Source organism: Phascolarctos cinereus, unplaced genomic scaffold (genome assembly GCF_003287225.1).
Source record: "Phascolarctos cinereus isolate Bilbo 61053 unplaced genomic scaffold, phaCin_HiC Scaffold_8;HRSCAF=390, whole genome shotgun sequence".
Taxonomy (NCBI): domain Eukaryota; kingdom Metazoa; phylum Chordata; class Mammalia; order Diprotodontia; family Phascolarctidae; genus Phascolarctos; species Phascolarctos cinereus.
This window is the reverse complement of record NW_027556291.1, coordinates 9,766,390-9,783,280: the sequence shown is the minus strand read 5'-3', so window position 1 is coordinate 9,783,280 and position 16,891 is coordinate 9,766,390. Positions and strand designations below refer to the sequence as shown.

The following is a 16,891-nucleotide window of genomic DNA, read 5'->3' as shown; positions in this document are numbered from 1 at the left end:
TCTTGTTTCAGGAAGATCGTTCAGCCTCTACAGAAAACCACAGAGACTGGAGATTGAGGTCTTCAAAAGCTCCACCTGCTCCAGCATCCTGGGCAAACTGGTTGTATTTAATGGACATGCACATTATCCCATCACTTTCTAATGAGGTCTTTTAGTTATAAATCGCAGAGAGAAACGAATAGCTTTTTCCTCCTTCCACTTTATAACTCTGTCTTATCCAACTAGGCCACTCTCTCCTTTGCAAACTGGCAAGGTTTCTGAATCAGCTTATATACAAATACGTTAACCTGTGCCTCCCAAGCAAAGGGCAAACCAGTGACTGGTTCCCAAAGGGCCTTCCACTGGAATGAACCAGGAAATGAAGGCACTGTAATCAGAGACTCCAAACACGAAGTAACGCAAGAATTCCAAGTGCAGCGAAGTTGTCTCGGCCTGCCCTGTGGTTGTCTTAGCCAAGAACAACACTCTATAGACCTTTCTGCAGTTACTTAGAAATCAGAGCTTAGCATGGAAATCATAGAAGGTCAGAGCTGACAGAAACACTAGAGATCGCCCAGTGCAACCCCTTTTCACAAAGGAGGAAACTGAGGCCCAGAGAGGGGAAGAATCTTTCCCAAGAGTCCAGATCTAGTGAGTAGCCAAGCTGAGCCTAGTACCCTGCTCTCTTGACTTCTAGCCAAGCCTAAAATCTGACCCTTATCTACAATTCAAAGGTAATACTAAAAAATCAGTAGTTCTCCACTCACTACATGAATGACTGGTTGCCTCAGCTTACACACATACAAAAAAAGGATGGCACTGAATCATTCCAAGGGTAGCCTGTCTCCCTAAGACTGGGTAGTATCTCCAACAGTGATGTACAAAGAAATCCCAGAATAAGAAATGAAGAAGCCCTCCCCTGTGCCCATTTCAGTTTGAAAACTACTGAATAATGGATTTCCATTTACTTCTAAGTTTATAAATTACTCCCTGAAGACATTCAGGCAGCTTGGGAGCATCGCAGATAGAGCACTGGGCCTGGAGTCAGGAAGACTAAAGTTCAAAGCCAGCCTCAGACACTTAGGAGCTGTGAGATCCTGGGCAAGGCACTTCACCTGTTTCTGCCTCAGTTTCCTCAATTGTAAAATGGGGATAATAAAAGCACCTACCTCCTTGGATTGTTGTGAGGATCAAATGAGGTCATATTTGTAGAGTGCTTAGCACAGTGCCTGGCACATAGTAGGGGCTTAATAAAGAATAATAGGTAGCATTCATATAGATTCACCCACCCAGGGGGTAAAGTGCTGGATCAGCTGACAGAAAACCATCTAAGGGGAGATCTTAACTTCTCTAAAAGAATTGTAATAAAAGTCACTATTTCACACTATTAAATCTGGTTACATTAAAAGGAAAGGTTGGGGGGGTTTTTGAAGATAATGAGTTATGAAGAGATGAAAAAATTTCTCTTCCTCCTCCTGGTCAAGAGATAGAGGACCATGGGTATGAAACAGCCCAAACACTGCCGAGCAGAACAGATAAGGGGATGAGGTGCTGCTCCAAACTTTCTTCTTTGTTACAAAGGAAGGATCATTATAGGACTGGAGGTGGGGGGGAGAAGATGTAGAAATCCTGAAATGACTGATATATAAACAAAAGGTAGAGACAGAGAGACAGAATCAGAGAGGAAGAGAGAGACAAAAGCGGAGAGAGAGGGAGAGACAGAGACAGAAAGGGAGAGGGAGAGACACAGAGACAGAGAGGGAAGAAGAGACAAACAGAGGGAGAGGAGGGGGGAGACAGAGGAGGGACAGAGACAGATAGGGAGGGACAGACAGAGAGAGGGAGAGACAGAGACAGACAGAGACAGAGGGGGAAGGAAGGAGAGACAGAGACAGAAGGGAGAGACAGGAGAGGGAAACACAGAGAGGGAGACAGAGACAAAGACAGAGAGGGAAAGAGAGACAGAGGGAGAGGGAGAAACAGGGAGGGAGAGGGTGAGACAGAGAGGGAGGGAGAGAGACAGAGAGAGAGAAAGGGAGGGATCAGAGACAGAGAGGAAGGGAGAGACAGAGGGAGAGGGAGAGACAGAGAGAGGGAGGGAGACAGAGATAAAGAGGTAGGGAGACAGAGACAGAGAGGGAGACACAGACAGAGAGAGAGAGGGAGAGACAGAGAGAGAAACACATATGGAGAGGAAGAGACAGAGACAAGAGAGGGAGAGAGAAACAGAGAAGGAGGAAGAGAGACAGAGAAAGAGAGAAAGGGAGGGATCAGAGACAGAGAGGAAGGGAGAGACAGAGGGAGAGGGAGAGACAGAGGTAGGGACAAAGACAAAGAGAGGGAGAGACACAGATAGAGAGGGTGGGACACAGAGAGGGAGACACAGACAGAGAGAGAGAGACAGAGACAGAGAGAAGGAGAGACAGAGACAAAGAGAGAAACAGAGAGAGGGGGAGGGAGCGAGAGACAGAGGGAGAAGGAGAGGAAGGGAAAAACAGAAACAGAAAGGGAGGGACAGAGAGAGAGGGAAAGAAGGAGAGAGGCAGAGAGAGGGAGGGAAAGGGAGAGACAGACAGAGACAGAGAAAGAGATAGAGACAAAAAGCACATGAGTGAAAAGCAACCAGCTCCCCTGGCAGATTTCCTAAAAGTTTCAATAAAAAACATATCCAACCACAGCTAATATTTTTGCGGACAAGAGTCAACCATTTATTGGATATTAAGACAGGAGAATTCCTATTTATTGGTCCAAAACACAAATCAACACACATATGAATACAAGGCAAAGGAGCACATAATACTGACAATTAAGTCATGCCAACCTGGTTGGGAAATACTAGCAGCTAAGGCTACTGGGAACAACCACTATCCCACAAGTCCCTCAGGGAAAAACAAATCACTAAAGCATAATTCAGAACGAAGAAAGGCCTTTCTAAGAACAAAAAGGGAGAGAAAACCTACAAAACAGATATAACCCCTGGATTTAGGAGAGAAAGCAAAGAGGATGGGCAGCCCGCCGTGCCCTGGTCAAGCACAGAACATGAGTGTCTTTAGTGTGAGTCAGCTGGGTCAGAGATCCGGAAGCACCACTTGGCAGCTAAGAGAAGGAGGTGTCCACGTGCAGACAGCCCTGGGCCATGCCCCGGGCTGCGCCCAGGAGCTCTGTGCCCAGCCAGCTGCCTGCTGCAAATCGCACAATCAAGAGAAGCTCTGCTGGGGACAGGGCTCACCTTCCCAAGCTACAGAAGACCATATGGCACCAAAGAGGAGGCTTATATATTCAGATGATCTTGAGGTCAGTCGCACCAAAGGACTACAGGACCGCAGAGCCCGGCCTATGGGAAAGAGACACACAGAAAGGCAGGCAACAGGCCCGAAGGCACACAGCCGCCACCCACAATACCCACTGTGTTAGCTTAACATGACTTTTAATGTTCCCCCAGCCTGGAAAAACTGAGTTAGGGGAGGCAAATGATGAAGAACTCATAACTGCCAGGTCTTGACCGGATCAGTCTGTTCATATAACTTTCAGCACTTTGCATATTGAAGGTCGTGAAGGATTTTCCAAGGAAGGGAGCTGAGAGTAATGTCCTAAAGCTAATGAAAAGAAAAGAACAAGAAATCAATGTTACTCACCTCCCACCTCCAGGTTTGCACATCACCACCCTTTATACCCTCTCCATTCCAGTCCAACTGGCCTCCCAGAGGGTCTCCAGGCTTGGTATTGCATCTCCAGCCTCTGTGCCTTTGAACACAATACATTCTCTCCCCATCTCTGACTTTTAGCCTCCTTGGCTTCCCCCCAGGCTCAGTCCTATGGGAAGCTTTTCCTGATCTCCTTCATTAGTTGTCAGTGGTCTCTCCCTCCTCCTGCTCCAATTAGCATATGTATCACCTATCTGTTTGCAGGCAGTATTCCCCTATGCCCCCTCACCCACCAAGTGTCTAGCACACAGTAGGAGCTTAATAAGTGCTGGATAGAATGAATTTGAAAGTGGTGGCTTTCTATACCTGGTCTGATTATCAAAAAGTTTTCTTAAGCACCTAATGAGTCATGCCACACCCAATGGGCTGCCCATCCACAGTCCCTGCCTCCTGGAGGCTTGCAATCTAAGACCACACTGGCGGATTTAACACATAAAGGACAAAGAAACAAAAATACAAGTAGTGAACCAATGCAAATCTAAACAGGAAAGTTCAGTAAAGGTCCATTACACACAGCCATTGGGGACAGCAGCAACATAAGCCATGATGGGTAGGAATAAAAGATACCCTTGGTGAGCAGAAAATGGAAAGAGCAAAATCAAACACCTCCCCAGCCCCCACCTCTTGTGCTCCCAACCACCAAGGCCGGCAGCAAGTGACTTACAATGGCTCCAAAGGCTGACAGACAACCAAAAAAGTCTTAGGGGATTTGGGGAAGTTCAAACCCTGCTGAGGCTTCTGGGACCCAGGCTTGCCCCGAAAGACCACTTAACAGCTAGGCTGGGGGGGGGGGGGGTGCCAGGATTCAGGAGGTATCTCTGACTATAGCAGCCAATAGCAACCATGCTTATTACTGGGCCTCTTTTCTCAGCCGTGGCGGTGACCCAGCTCCTCTGCTGCCCTCAGAGGCATCTTTGGGGGAAAGGCTGAGGGTGAGGAGCCTCACAAGTGCTTGTGAAGACTGTGACATGCCCCCCCCCCCCCGGCTCTACTGGCTTGGCAGTTTACCTTCCATATATTTGGGCACAAGGGGCTGCAGCAGGCATTTTTCTGGGCCCACACACCCAAGTGCTTGTAAGAAGAGAAATACAGACCCCAGTGGGTCCTCATAGGGGAAACCATCTTGGGCCATACCTAGAGAAAAATGAAGCTCGGACCAGTTACTACAAGGACGCTTTTGTTGGTACTCTGGAGCAGGCAGAGAGAAGGTTCTGGTTGGAAGGAAGAATCTCTGCCTTCCAAGCTCAGGAGGGCCAAGAGGTAGCATTTTCAGAGCTGGGATTGTAACCTCCATCAACCGCTTACAGAACCTCAGGCAGGACCAGTAGCCTCTCTGTGCCTAGGATTCCTCCTCTGGAAATGAGGAGCTTGGACAAGATGCCCTTGGACAAGACAGCCTTTTCAGTTCCAAAAATCTTACAGTGGAGGCAGTGGCTCTCCTCCTGGTCCAGAAAAAAGCCCCTCAATCATTTCCCCACCTAATTATCCAGTTTAGTACAATGGGCCTGGCTGTCTTCTAGAGAAGCCGATCAACAGAAAAAATGCACAGCACTGACTAGTATCCCAGCAAAGCCGCAGAGCTAGGCTGGGGTCAATGGGAATTAGCATAAGGCTTGGGGAGGACCAGTGCACTCAGAGCCCCCAGAGTCGGTTCCCTTCAGCCATGGATGTAACAGCAGAACCATTTTCTTCATTTAGTTAAAGGCTTTGTTTCTTTCAGTTCTCTACACCAAGACCATCAGGTATAAACAAAAGGCCGACTACATGAGTGCATGCATACATGGACGGATCTAACCATGCACAGCATGCACCCATAAGGCAAGACTCTAAAGAGGTAAGACTGTCTTTACAAACCACCCAGGAAATTCAAGTCACAACTTAGCTGGGCAGAGCTTCAACAAGCTCCACTGGCATGTTGGCTGGCAGGCCAACCCAAAGGCCCTATAATAGCCCAGGGGTGGGCCGGGCTTCCTGGCATAACACTTATGGCGATGAGTGCACACAAAGACACTAGAACAGCTACCAGGAATGAAGAGACATACCTTGGTCAGAGAGATACGGAACTGTCAGCCGCCAGTTTACACGATCTCATATTGGTTATTCGTGATGGAACGAGAGAGACAGCAGGCCAAAAATATACCAATCAACTGGAAAGAGAGCATGAAGGGAATCAGACAAAGGAAAACAAGGAGTTCCAGGAGTCCAAGAGGCATCTGAGGTGGCCACACATTCTTTTTACAATTCCTTGTTTCCTGTGGGTGGTTCTGACTTGTGGGTATTTAGTTCTGTTGAATAATCTGGGTACGGCCTCACTAATCTGTGAGAGATGAGACTGAATCACTAAAACCCAATCCTGCAGGGGGAAGTTTCTCAATTTCCCTGTCTCTGGCAACAATCAGTCAAAGAGAAACCCTCCCAAGTCAGAGAAAGTTCCAGAAAAGAGAGGTCAGTGGTGCCTCTTTTCTCACTCTGAGAAGTCAGAAAGACCCAGGACCCAAAGTCAAGAACTCAGAACAAATACACATCTCTAGAGACTGTGTTCCAGACCAAAGGACCAAAGACAAGAAAAGTCTAGATGACTTTCTGTGGAATCAAAGAACTGGAAACAAAGTGGGTACCCATTGATTAGGGAATGGCAGAATGTATCCGGGAATGTTATTGTGTGGTAAGAAATGATGAAGGTGGGGGCAGCTAGGTGGTACAGTGGATAGAGCACTGGCCCTGAAGTCAGGAGGACCTGAGCTCAAATCCAGTCTCAGACCAAACACTTGACACTTACTAGCTGTGTGACCCTGGGCAAGTCACTTAACCCCAACTACCTTAAAAAAAAAAAGAAAAAAAAGAAATGATGAAGGTGAGGAATTCAGAAAAACATGAGAAGATCTAAACAAATGAATGAAATAAGCATAATCAGGAGAACAATTTATGGAATAACAAAAAAGGTCAAATGAAAAATTAGTAAGAAGAGGCTGAATTCTGAGCAAATGTAACCATCAGTACAGGTCCTGGAGAAAAGAGAATGTCATTTATTTCCATCCTCTCAGCAGAATGTTGGGCCGGTTATTATAAACAGAGACAGATGAGGGCACTCACTCTATAGGGGGTGGGGGGGGGAGCTGCTTAACTGTTTTTCTTGTTGATAAAGCAAAGTTCAATTCCATGGGAGCTTTCCAGAAAAGATTTTGAGGTCAAAATACAAATCTGCTCAATACAACTGATTTTTCAGAAGGAAGAAGAGCTGAGAACAATTGTGTCAATGCAAGAGAAGGCATTAAAAATTTAAGTGGGGACAGAACCTAGACAGAGCCACACTATTGGGGATCTGTGAGGACAGTCAGGCACAGGAAGTCACAAGGAAACTTTGGATGACTTGAGAAGGGAGGACAGAGCAAAATGCAAAGCCGAGGAGTGGTGGCCGGCTGGCATACAGCTACCTTGGCTTTTATACTGTGGAAAAGAACACCTGTTATATTAAAAGAAAACTCTCTGAACCAACTATAGTATACAATACTAATGTATTATTATTAATACTGATTATGATGATAAGAGGTAGCATGTATCTAGTGCTTTAGGTTTACAAAGCACTTCACAAATATGATCTCATTTGATCCTCACAACAACCCTAGGAGATAGGTGCTACTATTATGCCTATTTTACAGATAAGGAAACTGAGCCAGTCAAAGGATAAGTGACTTGTCAACGGTCACATAGCTAATACACGTCTGAGGCTAGATTTGAACTCAGGTCTTTCTGTCTCCTGGCCCAGCCCTCTACCCACCACAGCACACCTGTATATGACTGCAATAGAATATTATTGCACTGCAAGAAATCATGGCTTAAAGAATCCAGAAGACCCTGGAAAGACTTGTAGGAACCGATGCCAAATAGACTATGCAGTGCCAGGAGCACAACGTGCACAATGATGTAAAAAACATCGGCATTCTGCTCAATGCAGGAGCTTGCATGACTCTAACTACCCGGAAAGCTGATTTCTGCAGACCTCCTATCTCTTGGTAGCGAGGTGGTGGACTCTGGGTGAGGAACAAACCTTATGTTGGCAGACGGGGCCAATGTGTAGGTTTGTTGTTCTTGAATTTCCTTCTTGATCACAAGGAAGTTGGCAGAGGCATGGGCAGGGAGGGGGAAGCATTGGCAAGGAAGAGCAATGGTTTGAGGAAAAAAAGAAAACAAGAAAGTGCTTTTATTTAGGAAAAAAGCAAAAGCAAAATCCTTAGATCAAAAACTTAAGAACCTAGCCCTGAGCAAACAATGAGAAAAGGGTAACACCACTTGAGTACTGGTTAGTGTAGACCAAAGATAACATATGCCCATGCACAACTCCCTGGGGAAGTTAGTGTCAAGGAACAAGGACAAGAGCCACATTCCATGTCCTCTTCACACGTCACCCCCCCAGGGCCATGACGGGAGCTGCAAGATGATCAACAGAGAGCAGTAGCACGAGCCAAAGAAGCCACAAGCCTTAGCTTCCAATCCTAGCTCGGAAACTTACTAGTTTGTAACCCTAGTACAAGTCACCCTACCAACAGGCACTTCTAGTGATTTGTATCAGTCGCTGAGACCTGAAAAGCTCTATCTACGTTGCCTGAAGGAGTTCCCACTCCAAGAATACCCTGGGCTGAGAAAATCATTCCTTCTTCATATCTCTATATAATCAAGTCCCTAGTGGGGTAACTGAGATAGCTCCGCCAACGAAGGAAGGCGTTTTAAGCATGTTTTGGGATAATTAGGATCTTAAGTCCTGGATTTGGACTTGTGGACGCACTGGTTCACGAAAGAGAATCCTAATTATGTTCAGGAATTGTGTCTGATTACAGGTAGAGACTAAAGCCAAGGTTCTCAGGCAACCCATGTTTTGTGTGATGCTGGAAGGCTGCCCCAAACAAGAGGCACCAGCTCTTTCCACCACAAACTGCTCTCAAAAGACGTGTGCAGGTAAAGGTGGCTCCGATCTAGGGGGGAGAAGAAAGGGCTGGTCTGTTGCTTTTTAAAGAATAACCATGGGAAAAGAATGAGTAAAAATGGAAGAGGAATTCAGAGAACAGCCAGCTATTTCCTCTAGGCTTTCAGCATGACACATATGCCGCCCAGATGAGAAAACAGAAAGATAAGACTCAAAGACATCTAAAGGCTGCAATGGGGGGAGGAGAGGAAATCTAGATTTGCTTTTTTTTTCTTTTCAAAACTCAGAAATCAGAACCCCAGACCAAATGGCTCCAGCTGCATTAAGCACTTAATCCACAAAACAAACCTGACCTGAAAAGCCGTGTCTGATCATCATGTGTGTCAAGAAGAGGGAAAGGAAGGCCTCCTTCTGCTCGTACCTTGAATCATAAACTATAGGCTTACCAGTGGAAGTATTCCAGCTTACTACAAATGCTATTAAGGCCTCAAGGAGGTCAAATCAAGAAGGGAAGATCCCAAATACACAACCAATCTTCATGGAGCAATCTAGAAATGGAAGGAAAGAGAGTGCCCATCGATCGGAGGATGGCTGAACAACTGTGGTATATAAGAAAGACAATTGTGAAGAATTACAAGAAACTTGGGAAGATATGCAACAGAATGAAGTCAGAAGAACCAGAAAGATAATTTATACAATAAAGGAAAACAACGTAAAAGACTTCAGAACTCGAATCAAAGTCATGACCAAACATTACTCCAAAAGACTGAGAGGAAGGGATTATGGGTAAGCACTATATGTGTGAGGCACTGTGCTAAGCTCTTTACAATTCTTATCCTATTTGATCCTCACAAACTCTGCGAGTCAGGTGCTATTATTACTCCCATTTTGACAAATGAGGAAACTGAGGCAAATCGAAGTGAAAGGACTTTCCCAGGGGCAACATGGCTAGTTAAGTGTCTGAGGCCAGATTTGAACTCAAGTCTTCCTGACTGCAGCCAGCACTCTGTGCACTGTGGCGCCCCCTAGCGCCTCTCAGCACTCCAAGCTCAAAATAAGGCATACATTATGGTGATGTGTTAATGTTTTTTTCTTTTTACATTACTGTACTTGTTATAAAAAAGAGTAGGGGAGGAGGAGGAGTCATAGAGAGGCGATAGCGACAAAAAAGAGCATGAATAAAACATCATTTTAAAAACTAAACTCCATTGTGGACACGAAGAAAAAAAGTAGGCAAAAGCCCCTTCAATCTAAGGACTCACCTGGAAACAAGCAACCCCAAAGGAAATGCCTGCTACAACACCCATTTCCGACTGAATAACAGTTGTCACTTTTACAAAACAGCCCTAGAAGGAAAAAAAGAAAACAGGTCTGGCACAGGCCTACAGGGAGATCAGATGCAAGGTTTTCTTTGCGGTAGAGAAATAAGGGGACTAGCCCACCTCCCACCTAGACAAGGGCACTCTGGCCCTTCAGTGCTGGTCATCTTCCCAGATGAGGGCCTCTCAAGGAAAAACCCCGTTGCCCACTTAGAGCATAGTTACCACTCCCCAGAAGTAAAACATGACACGTTATAACCACCCCCTATACTTCTTTCCCCATCCTCAACTTCCTAGATGGCCACCCACCTCCTGACTCTGCTTCTTCAGATCCTTCCTATCAGCCCAAGTACAGCTGTGAAACCTGCAGCAGCTCCGGGGAAAGCCTTTCTCCGCATAGTAGGCAGTGGTTTCCCAGTCTGTGGCGCTCTGGACACCACAGCAGTGCAACTGAAAAAGTCAATCAAGGGAGTTAGGGTTAACCCTATATGCATTTCAGGGCATGTCACATAATGCCTGGCATGAAAATGGACAATAATACTTGGCAAATGGGACCAAGAGACGCGTGGACTTCCAACACAGGCTCTAACTTATACTAGACCACACAATCACTGATGCCTTCAAAGTGGCCCTACCCCTTCCAAAGTACTCTCAGGACTATGTGGGCAGCACCTAGGCCTCAATGTGAGGCAGGTACCCAGGTGAGCTTGGCCTCAACCCCCAAGGATGAGAGGAAAATAAGCTCTAGGGAAATGAAACCTCAGTTTTACAAAACAGCTCCCAACACTTCTGCTAACAGTGTTTCCACATTCTTTGTTCTATGAATGTTCTGTGGTTCTAAATGGCTTGGAGTGTAAATGCAGGAGTATTGAACAGGAGTGGGCTAGATGGCCTCTGGGAAGCTGTACAATTCTTCTGATGACGCCCAAGCCCAAGCTTCTCTCTGAAAACAACTCATCTTTTTAACACCAATATCTTCCTGGTGATATTGTATGGCTGTGAGTCACAGGCTCTGAGTCTCTGAAGATTTCAAAATAAGGATGATTCACAGGGCAATGGAAAAATGTATGGTGGGCTGGAGAAGGCTGTGATACATCCCAAACAAGGAATTATAAAGGAGAAGTGGTATCTAGAATAATCTCTAAAGAAATGTACAAGTAAAAAAGATGTGCCAGTACAAAAAAACAACTGGCAAGAGCCCCACCAGAGGGTCCCTGGGCTCCACCAGTATCCTGGCAATGCTGAGGAAAGGGAGGAAAGCAGGAAGGTGAGGCCCATGTGCCTGACTCATGGCATATGGAGGAATCTGAATCACTGTGGCGGGGGTGCCCCCATCAAGGAGCTCATCAATCCCCTGAAGCATCTGAGGAGGAGTGGGCACTTGAGGAGCAAGGCTGGTTGAAGAAGAAAAGATAGACCTGCTGCTGGGAGGGTGTGCATGCATGGGAGAGGAGACTGCTAAGACAATTCTGGGCACAGCATTTCGATCCCCCTTGACTTGACTTGACAACTTCTTGAGGGTTTTTACAAACTTTGTCAGTGGTTCCTGCCCTCTCCCCTCCCCCCAAGATCGCAGCTTATTGTTATTTGTCCCTCATTCTCGAGGAGGACCAATGACATCACAGGGTGATGTCTTGACTGCGCCTCATTACCAGCTGCATATTTGACAGTGGTTGCCTCAGCACTCTGACTGCCTTGGCTAGAGAAATGGCAGCCCACTTCAACTCTTCCACTCCTCAGCTCCCCAAAGCCTTAACCCACCCCTTAGTGGCCAACTACAATCGAACCCCCCACACCAGAGGCCCGATTACAAAGAAGCCAGTTTGGCTCATGCTTCTAGCCTGCGGTATACTAGGCCCCCCTCCAACCCTCTGCTCCGAGAAGGAAGCCAGGACCTTCTTCCCAGTCACCACATCATGAAGGCCCTCTCATGGCAGAAAGGAAGAACACATCCTCCTGTCAGGGACATTTAAGATAAAGCACCAAGCATACACACTTACAGTTTTCTGGATGGTATCCACTGCCTCGCTTCTTTGAATGCCTGTATCATTGTACTGCTTCAAGGAAGCCTCATAATTCATTTTAAAGCTGTTCTTAATCTACAGGAAGGGAAAAGGAAAGCCAGTGAACAAAACCTCAGAGAAATTGTTTTCAACTGAGAGAGGAAGTGTCCACCTGGACACAACCAATAAATAGTTCAGTATTCTCTCTTTGACAGGGGCACCAAGAAGTGGCTTCTCAGACAGGAAGAGTCACCTTCCTCAGATCAACCTCCAAAGTTTAGGGATGCACCCCAACTTTCCCTAACCTACCCTTAATATTGTTTGTGATACCAAAGAGAAGGTAATACCCCATTAAAATAAACCTTATACCATGCATTGAGTCATGCTATAGATCAAAACACATGTCTGCCCTGTGAGTAAGCTAGAGAGGGCTCGTTTCTGATAGCAACATGGAAAGCCGATAAACGGACTAAATATAAGAAATATTTTCAAGAGAATCCTGTTTCAATGCTCCGGGCATGAACATTCGAACCAGGTTCTACTGTGTAAGAAAAGAACATGAGATCATAGATTGAGAGCTGGCAGAGAGCCCAGAAATTATACCTAATAATCATAGGACCATAAAGTTAGAACTGGAAGGGAGGCCAGAGGTCACCCGGCTCACAGGATCATAGTCTTAACTCATCTCCTTAGTGGCAGACTACAATCTAACCACCCACTCAGAAAACAAACCTCAAACCTTAGGCCAGATAACAATGGAGAGAGGTCCAGTTCCTTTTCTGTCTCATGGGGTGTGCTAGCTCCCCCCTTGACCCTCTGCTACGAGAAGGAATCAGGGACTTTCTGTCCCAAACACCACATCAAGAAGGCCCTCTCAGGGCAAAAAGGAAAAACCCTCCTTTCAGAGGCTTTCTATTCCCTGAGCATTAGGGCCAGAGGTTTGGAGCCAGAAAGGAGCTCAGAGATTATCTAGCTCATAGGAACTGATTTGGAGCTGGAATGGAGTCTTGTGGGCATCTTTCCACCAGGTTATCCCATTAGTGGATAGCCAATGTACTTCCAAAAAAACCTTTTATCATGTGACGTTAGCTCCCAGACCTGATGGATAGAAACTAACATCTTGCTTGAATTACCCAACCCACTAAAGACCTAGCATGAGCTCACCAGGGAGCTGGGAGCCAAAGCATACAAAAATATCTAAGTAGAAACATGCTGGGGCAGCTAGGTGGCACAGTGGATAGAGCACTGGCCCTGAAGTCAGGAGGACCTGAGTTCAAATCCAGCCTCAGACCAAACAGTTGACACTTACTAGCTGTGTGACCCTGGGCAAGTCACTTAACCCCAACTGACAAAAAAAAAAAAGGAGAATGTTTGAAAGTTATTTCAACAAGGTTCTAAAAAAAGAAAAAGAAAAAGAAAAAGAAACATGCCCTTGAGAAGCCTCCAATCTAGGCAGAAGAGATGAAAAAGAGCACTGACTCTGGAGTCCAATCCCACCTCCAAGGCTCACCATTTGTGTTACTTCACTTTCCTGGGCCTCAGCTTTCCCCTCTGTAAAATCAGGGGATTGAATTACATGGCCGCTGAAGTCCCTTCCAGCTCAAGATCTCAGATCTTATGCCCCTAGACAATTCCATGCCTGAGCAGCTCTTTCAAATTAAAAGCTCCCTTTTGGGACCCATGTTCTAATATTTCATGAGGAGAGTCATGACAACCAGGCCTATCCAGAAACTGAACATGTTTATGACTGGCCCTCATCTGAACACTACAGGGAACGGAAGGGAATAAGCATTTATATAATACCTACTATGTCCAATGCACTGTGCTAAGCACTTTTTACAAATATTAACTCATTATTATCCCCATTTTACAGTGGAGGAAACTGAGGCAGTTAAAAGTGAAGTGACTTGCCTATGGTCCCCTAGCTAGTAAGTGTCTCAGGCCCCATTTGAACTCAGGTCTTCTTGACTTCAAGCCCCAACCTCTGTGTACTGTGGCAACACTTAGCTGCTCCCTGGGATGGGACTCACAAGGCAAACACATTTGATTCAAGTCCTCAAGCGCTTATTAGGCACCTACTATGCTAGATGCTGGGGGTACAAAGACAAAAATGACAGTCCCTTCCCTCAGGAGCTTCCATTCTACTAGATTAAGCATCTATCACTCAAATGGATTCCCATTAAAAAGAAAAAAAAATCAATCTAAAATCTACCTACAGAAAAATCCAAAAAAGTATCACCCAGTAGAGAAGTGGCATACTTCATTTTTAAGCCTTCTTACATCAGCACACTTATAAACTGAGCTGTCCTCATTCAAAAATAAGGTCTATTAAACTCTCACCCAAGTGATGAAAAGCCAAGATTATCAGCTATTAAAATAAGTGGGAACTCTTTTATAAAATAAGGATCAGTTTAGCAGTATGGTACAGTGAAAAAGAAAGAAAAAAAGCTGGATTCCAAGGCAGAGGACCTAGGTTCAAATCAGGGCTGTGCTGAGGGCTATATCACTGTGAAGGGCAGTCAGGGAGCACCATGGTAGAAAGAGATCCAGGCCTAGAGTCGGGAAGACCTGAGTTCAAATCTGGCCTCATATACTTACTAGCTGTGCAACCGTGGGCAAGTCACTTAACCCTGTTCACTCAGTTTCCTCATCTATAAAATGAGCTGGAGAAGGAAATGGGAAACCATTCCAAGTATCTTTGCCAAGAAAATCCCAAATGGGATCCTAAAGAGTGGGACATGGCTGAAAAATGAGTGAACAACAATATATCACTTTAAGAACCTGAGCAAGTCTACTCTGGGCCTCAATTTCCTATTCTGTAAAGTGAGAGAGTTGGACCAGATGATCTTTAAAGTTATTCCTTCTGATTCTTGGTTTATACTTCTAGGATCCCTTAGCCATTTAAACTCTTAAGTTAAGACACAGTGACAGGGCCAATTATGTGCTTAGCCATTCTACCAACTGGGGTCTGACCCTCAATGTTGCCATTTAAAAGTCATCCTTCTCAAGGACAAACTAGCTCATCCCAGAGCCTAAAGTCAGCCTTACCTCATGCCTAAAAACAAATCCTACAATAGCAGCCACCAACTCCACCAAGAAAATAAGGGTCAGGAACATGGCATACTAGAGAAAGGAAAAAACAAAAAGTCAAGTCAATACAAACTGGGAACATCTTGTAGTCAACAGCCTGTCAAGGAAACAAAGCTATATCGATCCGTTTTCATCTTTGACAAACAAGGACAACAGGGGAAGGCAACAGGGAACATTGTGTTCATCTTGGAAGGTGAACTGGCTTCAGCTCATGAATTTGGAAGGTTGGCACACTGATAGGGTGAAGACATAAGGAACAGAAACTCATACTTGAATAGGAGATTAGAAAAGTTGTGACAAGATGCAAGGAAATTATCCTCCCCCACCCTCCAATACAGGAAAAGGGAAAATGGTGGCTCAGTCCTCTAGCCAGGAAGAATAAATCCCCTTGACTACAAAAAACAAGTACTCACCAGTTTCAGCATCCATGCTGAAGCCCGGCAGGTAGCAAAACAGCCAAAGGTGCCCAAGAGGATAATAACGGTTCCAGTACCAATAAGCACAAAAGGGACATTGGTGGCCTTCTCATTTAACAGGGAGAAATACACCTCCAGGCTTACCTTGCCCCATATGCCAACTGTAAGGAGGATCACACCTGTGAACTGATGAGAAATCAGAAAATTGAGAAACAGTTACCAGGGGGCTCTCCCAAAATTCATTTTTCCCAAAGATGAAGAAAAATCCGGGGCTCTGATGTGCCCCAGGCTAAGGAGGCAGCCAGGCTAGGCCAGCGACAGGCTGAGCTGTTCCTCATTAGGCTAGGGAAGACAAGGAGGGCTGGAGGGAGGTGGTGTAGAGAAGGTATCTTCCTTGCCCCTCCTTCCCCCAAAAGAAGCTTCCAACCTAGCAACTGCAAGGAAGGCCTGACGTCTCTACACCCGCTTACCCTGGCTGCGCAGGCGGGCCCAGGTAGGCAGGGCACGCACGGCCCAGGAAACACCTGGGCAAGAAGGCACCTCATCAGACCCTCCATCCTCAGGTTTTCCAGAAACCAGAGCCCGGATGATACGGCTGGCTGCCCCTCCCCCAAGAGATCCTCTCTCTGGGCAAGGGGGCCCTCCGTGGTCCGGCCCCCCAAAGGAGTTCAAAGCCTCGGGGGGCAGGCAGAGACGGCGGGGAGAAGAGAAGAGGCCTGCAGGGGTAAGGGAGGCATAGTGCCCTCCTTGCCTCCCCCCCCCCCAGTGTCTGACTTACCTGCGGGAGCCGCTCCCCGCTTAGGAAGCACAGAAAAAAGAAAAGGTGAGATTACCTGGGCCAGCCAGGCAGCCCCCCGCCCCCTTGGGGGAGGGGACGGCTCCGTGCTCGGGAAGCCCGCGCCCATGCCCCCCACCCCGGGCCCTCTCCCCCCTCACCCAAAAGATGAAGGTGTAGGTGAGCAACACGCTCTTCAGGCATGTGATGACCGGCTTGGTCTGCAACCTCCTGGACGGGGACGCCATGGCCCGAGGGATTGTCGCCGGCGCCGCCGCCGCAGTCGTCGTCACCGCTGTCGCCGCTGCCGCTGCCGCCGCCGCCGCCGCCCCGGCTCCGGCTCCGGCTCCGGCTCCGGCTGCGGCTCCGGGCGGCCCCCGAGCTCTCCGGAAAGGAGCCGGGAAATGACAGGAGAGGGCCCGCTGCAAGCAGCTCGGGCCAGCCCAGCCAGACCGGAAAGTCCCGCCTAGCCTCTGTACGCCCTCTACCGGTCACCATGGAAATCATAGGTCCCGCCCCCTGACGCGAGGCCCCGCCCCTCATTCAGCCGTATCCAGGAGAAGCAATGGGGACCTGGCCCACCAGAGGCAGGGGGCTGGGACTGAACCTGAACTTTCATTGGTGGAGGGAACTCTCCAAGGCAACTTGTCCAGAGTAACCCAGCCAGTATACCTAGAGTGTCCC

General features: G+C 47.0%; 1 protein-coding gene across 1 annotated transcript; it reads right to left on the bottom strand.

The window, feature by feature from the left end:
- Positions 1–2,661: 2,661 nt before the first annotated feature.
- On the bottom strand, positions 2,662–16,661 carry TSPAN6 (tetraspanin 6). The gene is made up of 8 exons (XM_020963475.2): positions 16,369–16,661; positions 15,430–15,618; positions 14,975–15,049; positions 11,924–12,022; positions 10,233–10,373; positions 9,867–9,950; positions 5,726–5,830; positions 2,662–3,575 (listed from the first exon to the last, which is right to left on the bottom strand). The coding sequence occupies exons 1-7, from the start codon at positions 16,453–16,455 to the stop codon at positions 5,762–5,764; spliced, it is 744 nt and encodes a 247-aa protein (XP_020819134.1). The 5' UTR covers positions 16,456–16,661; the 3' UTR covers positions 2,662–3,575; positions 5,726–5,761.
- Positions 16,662–16,891: the final 230 nt, after the last annotated feature.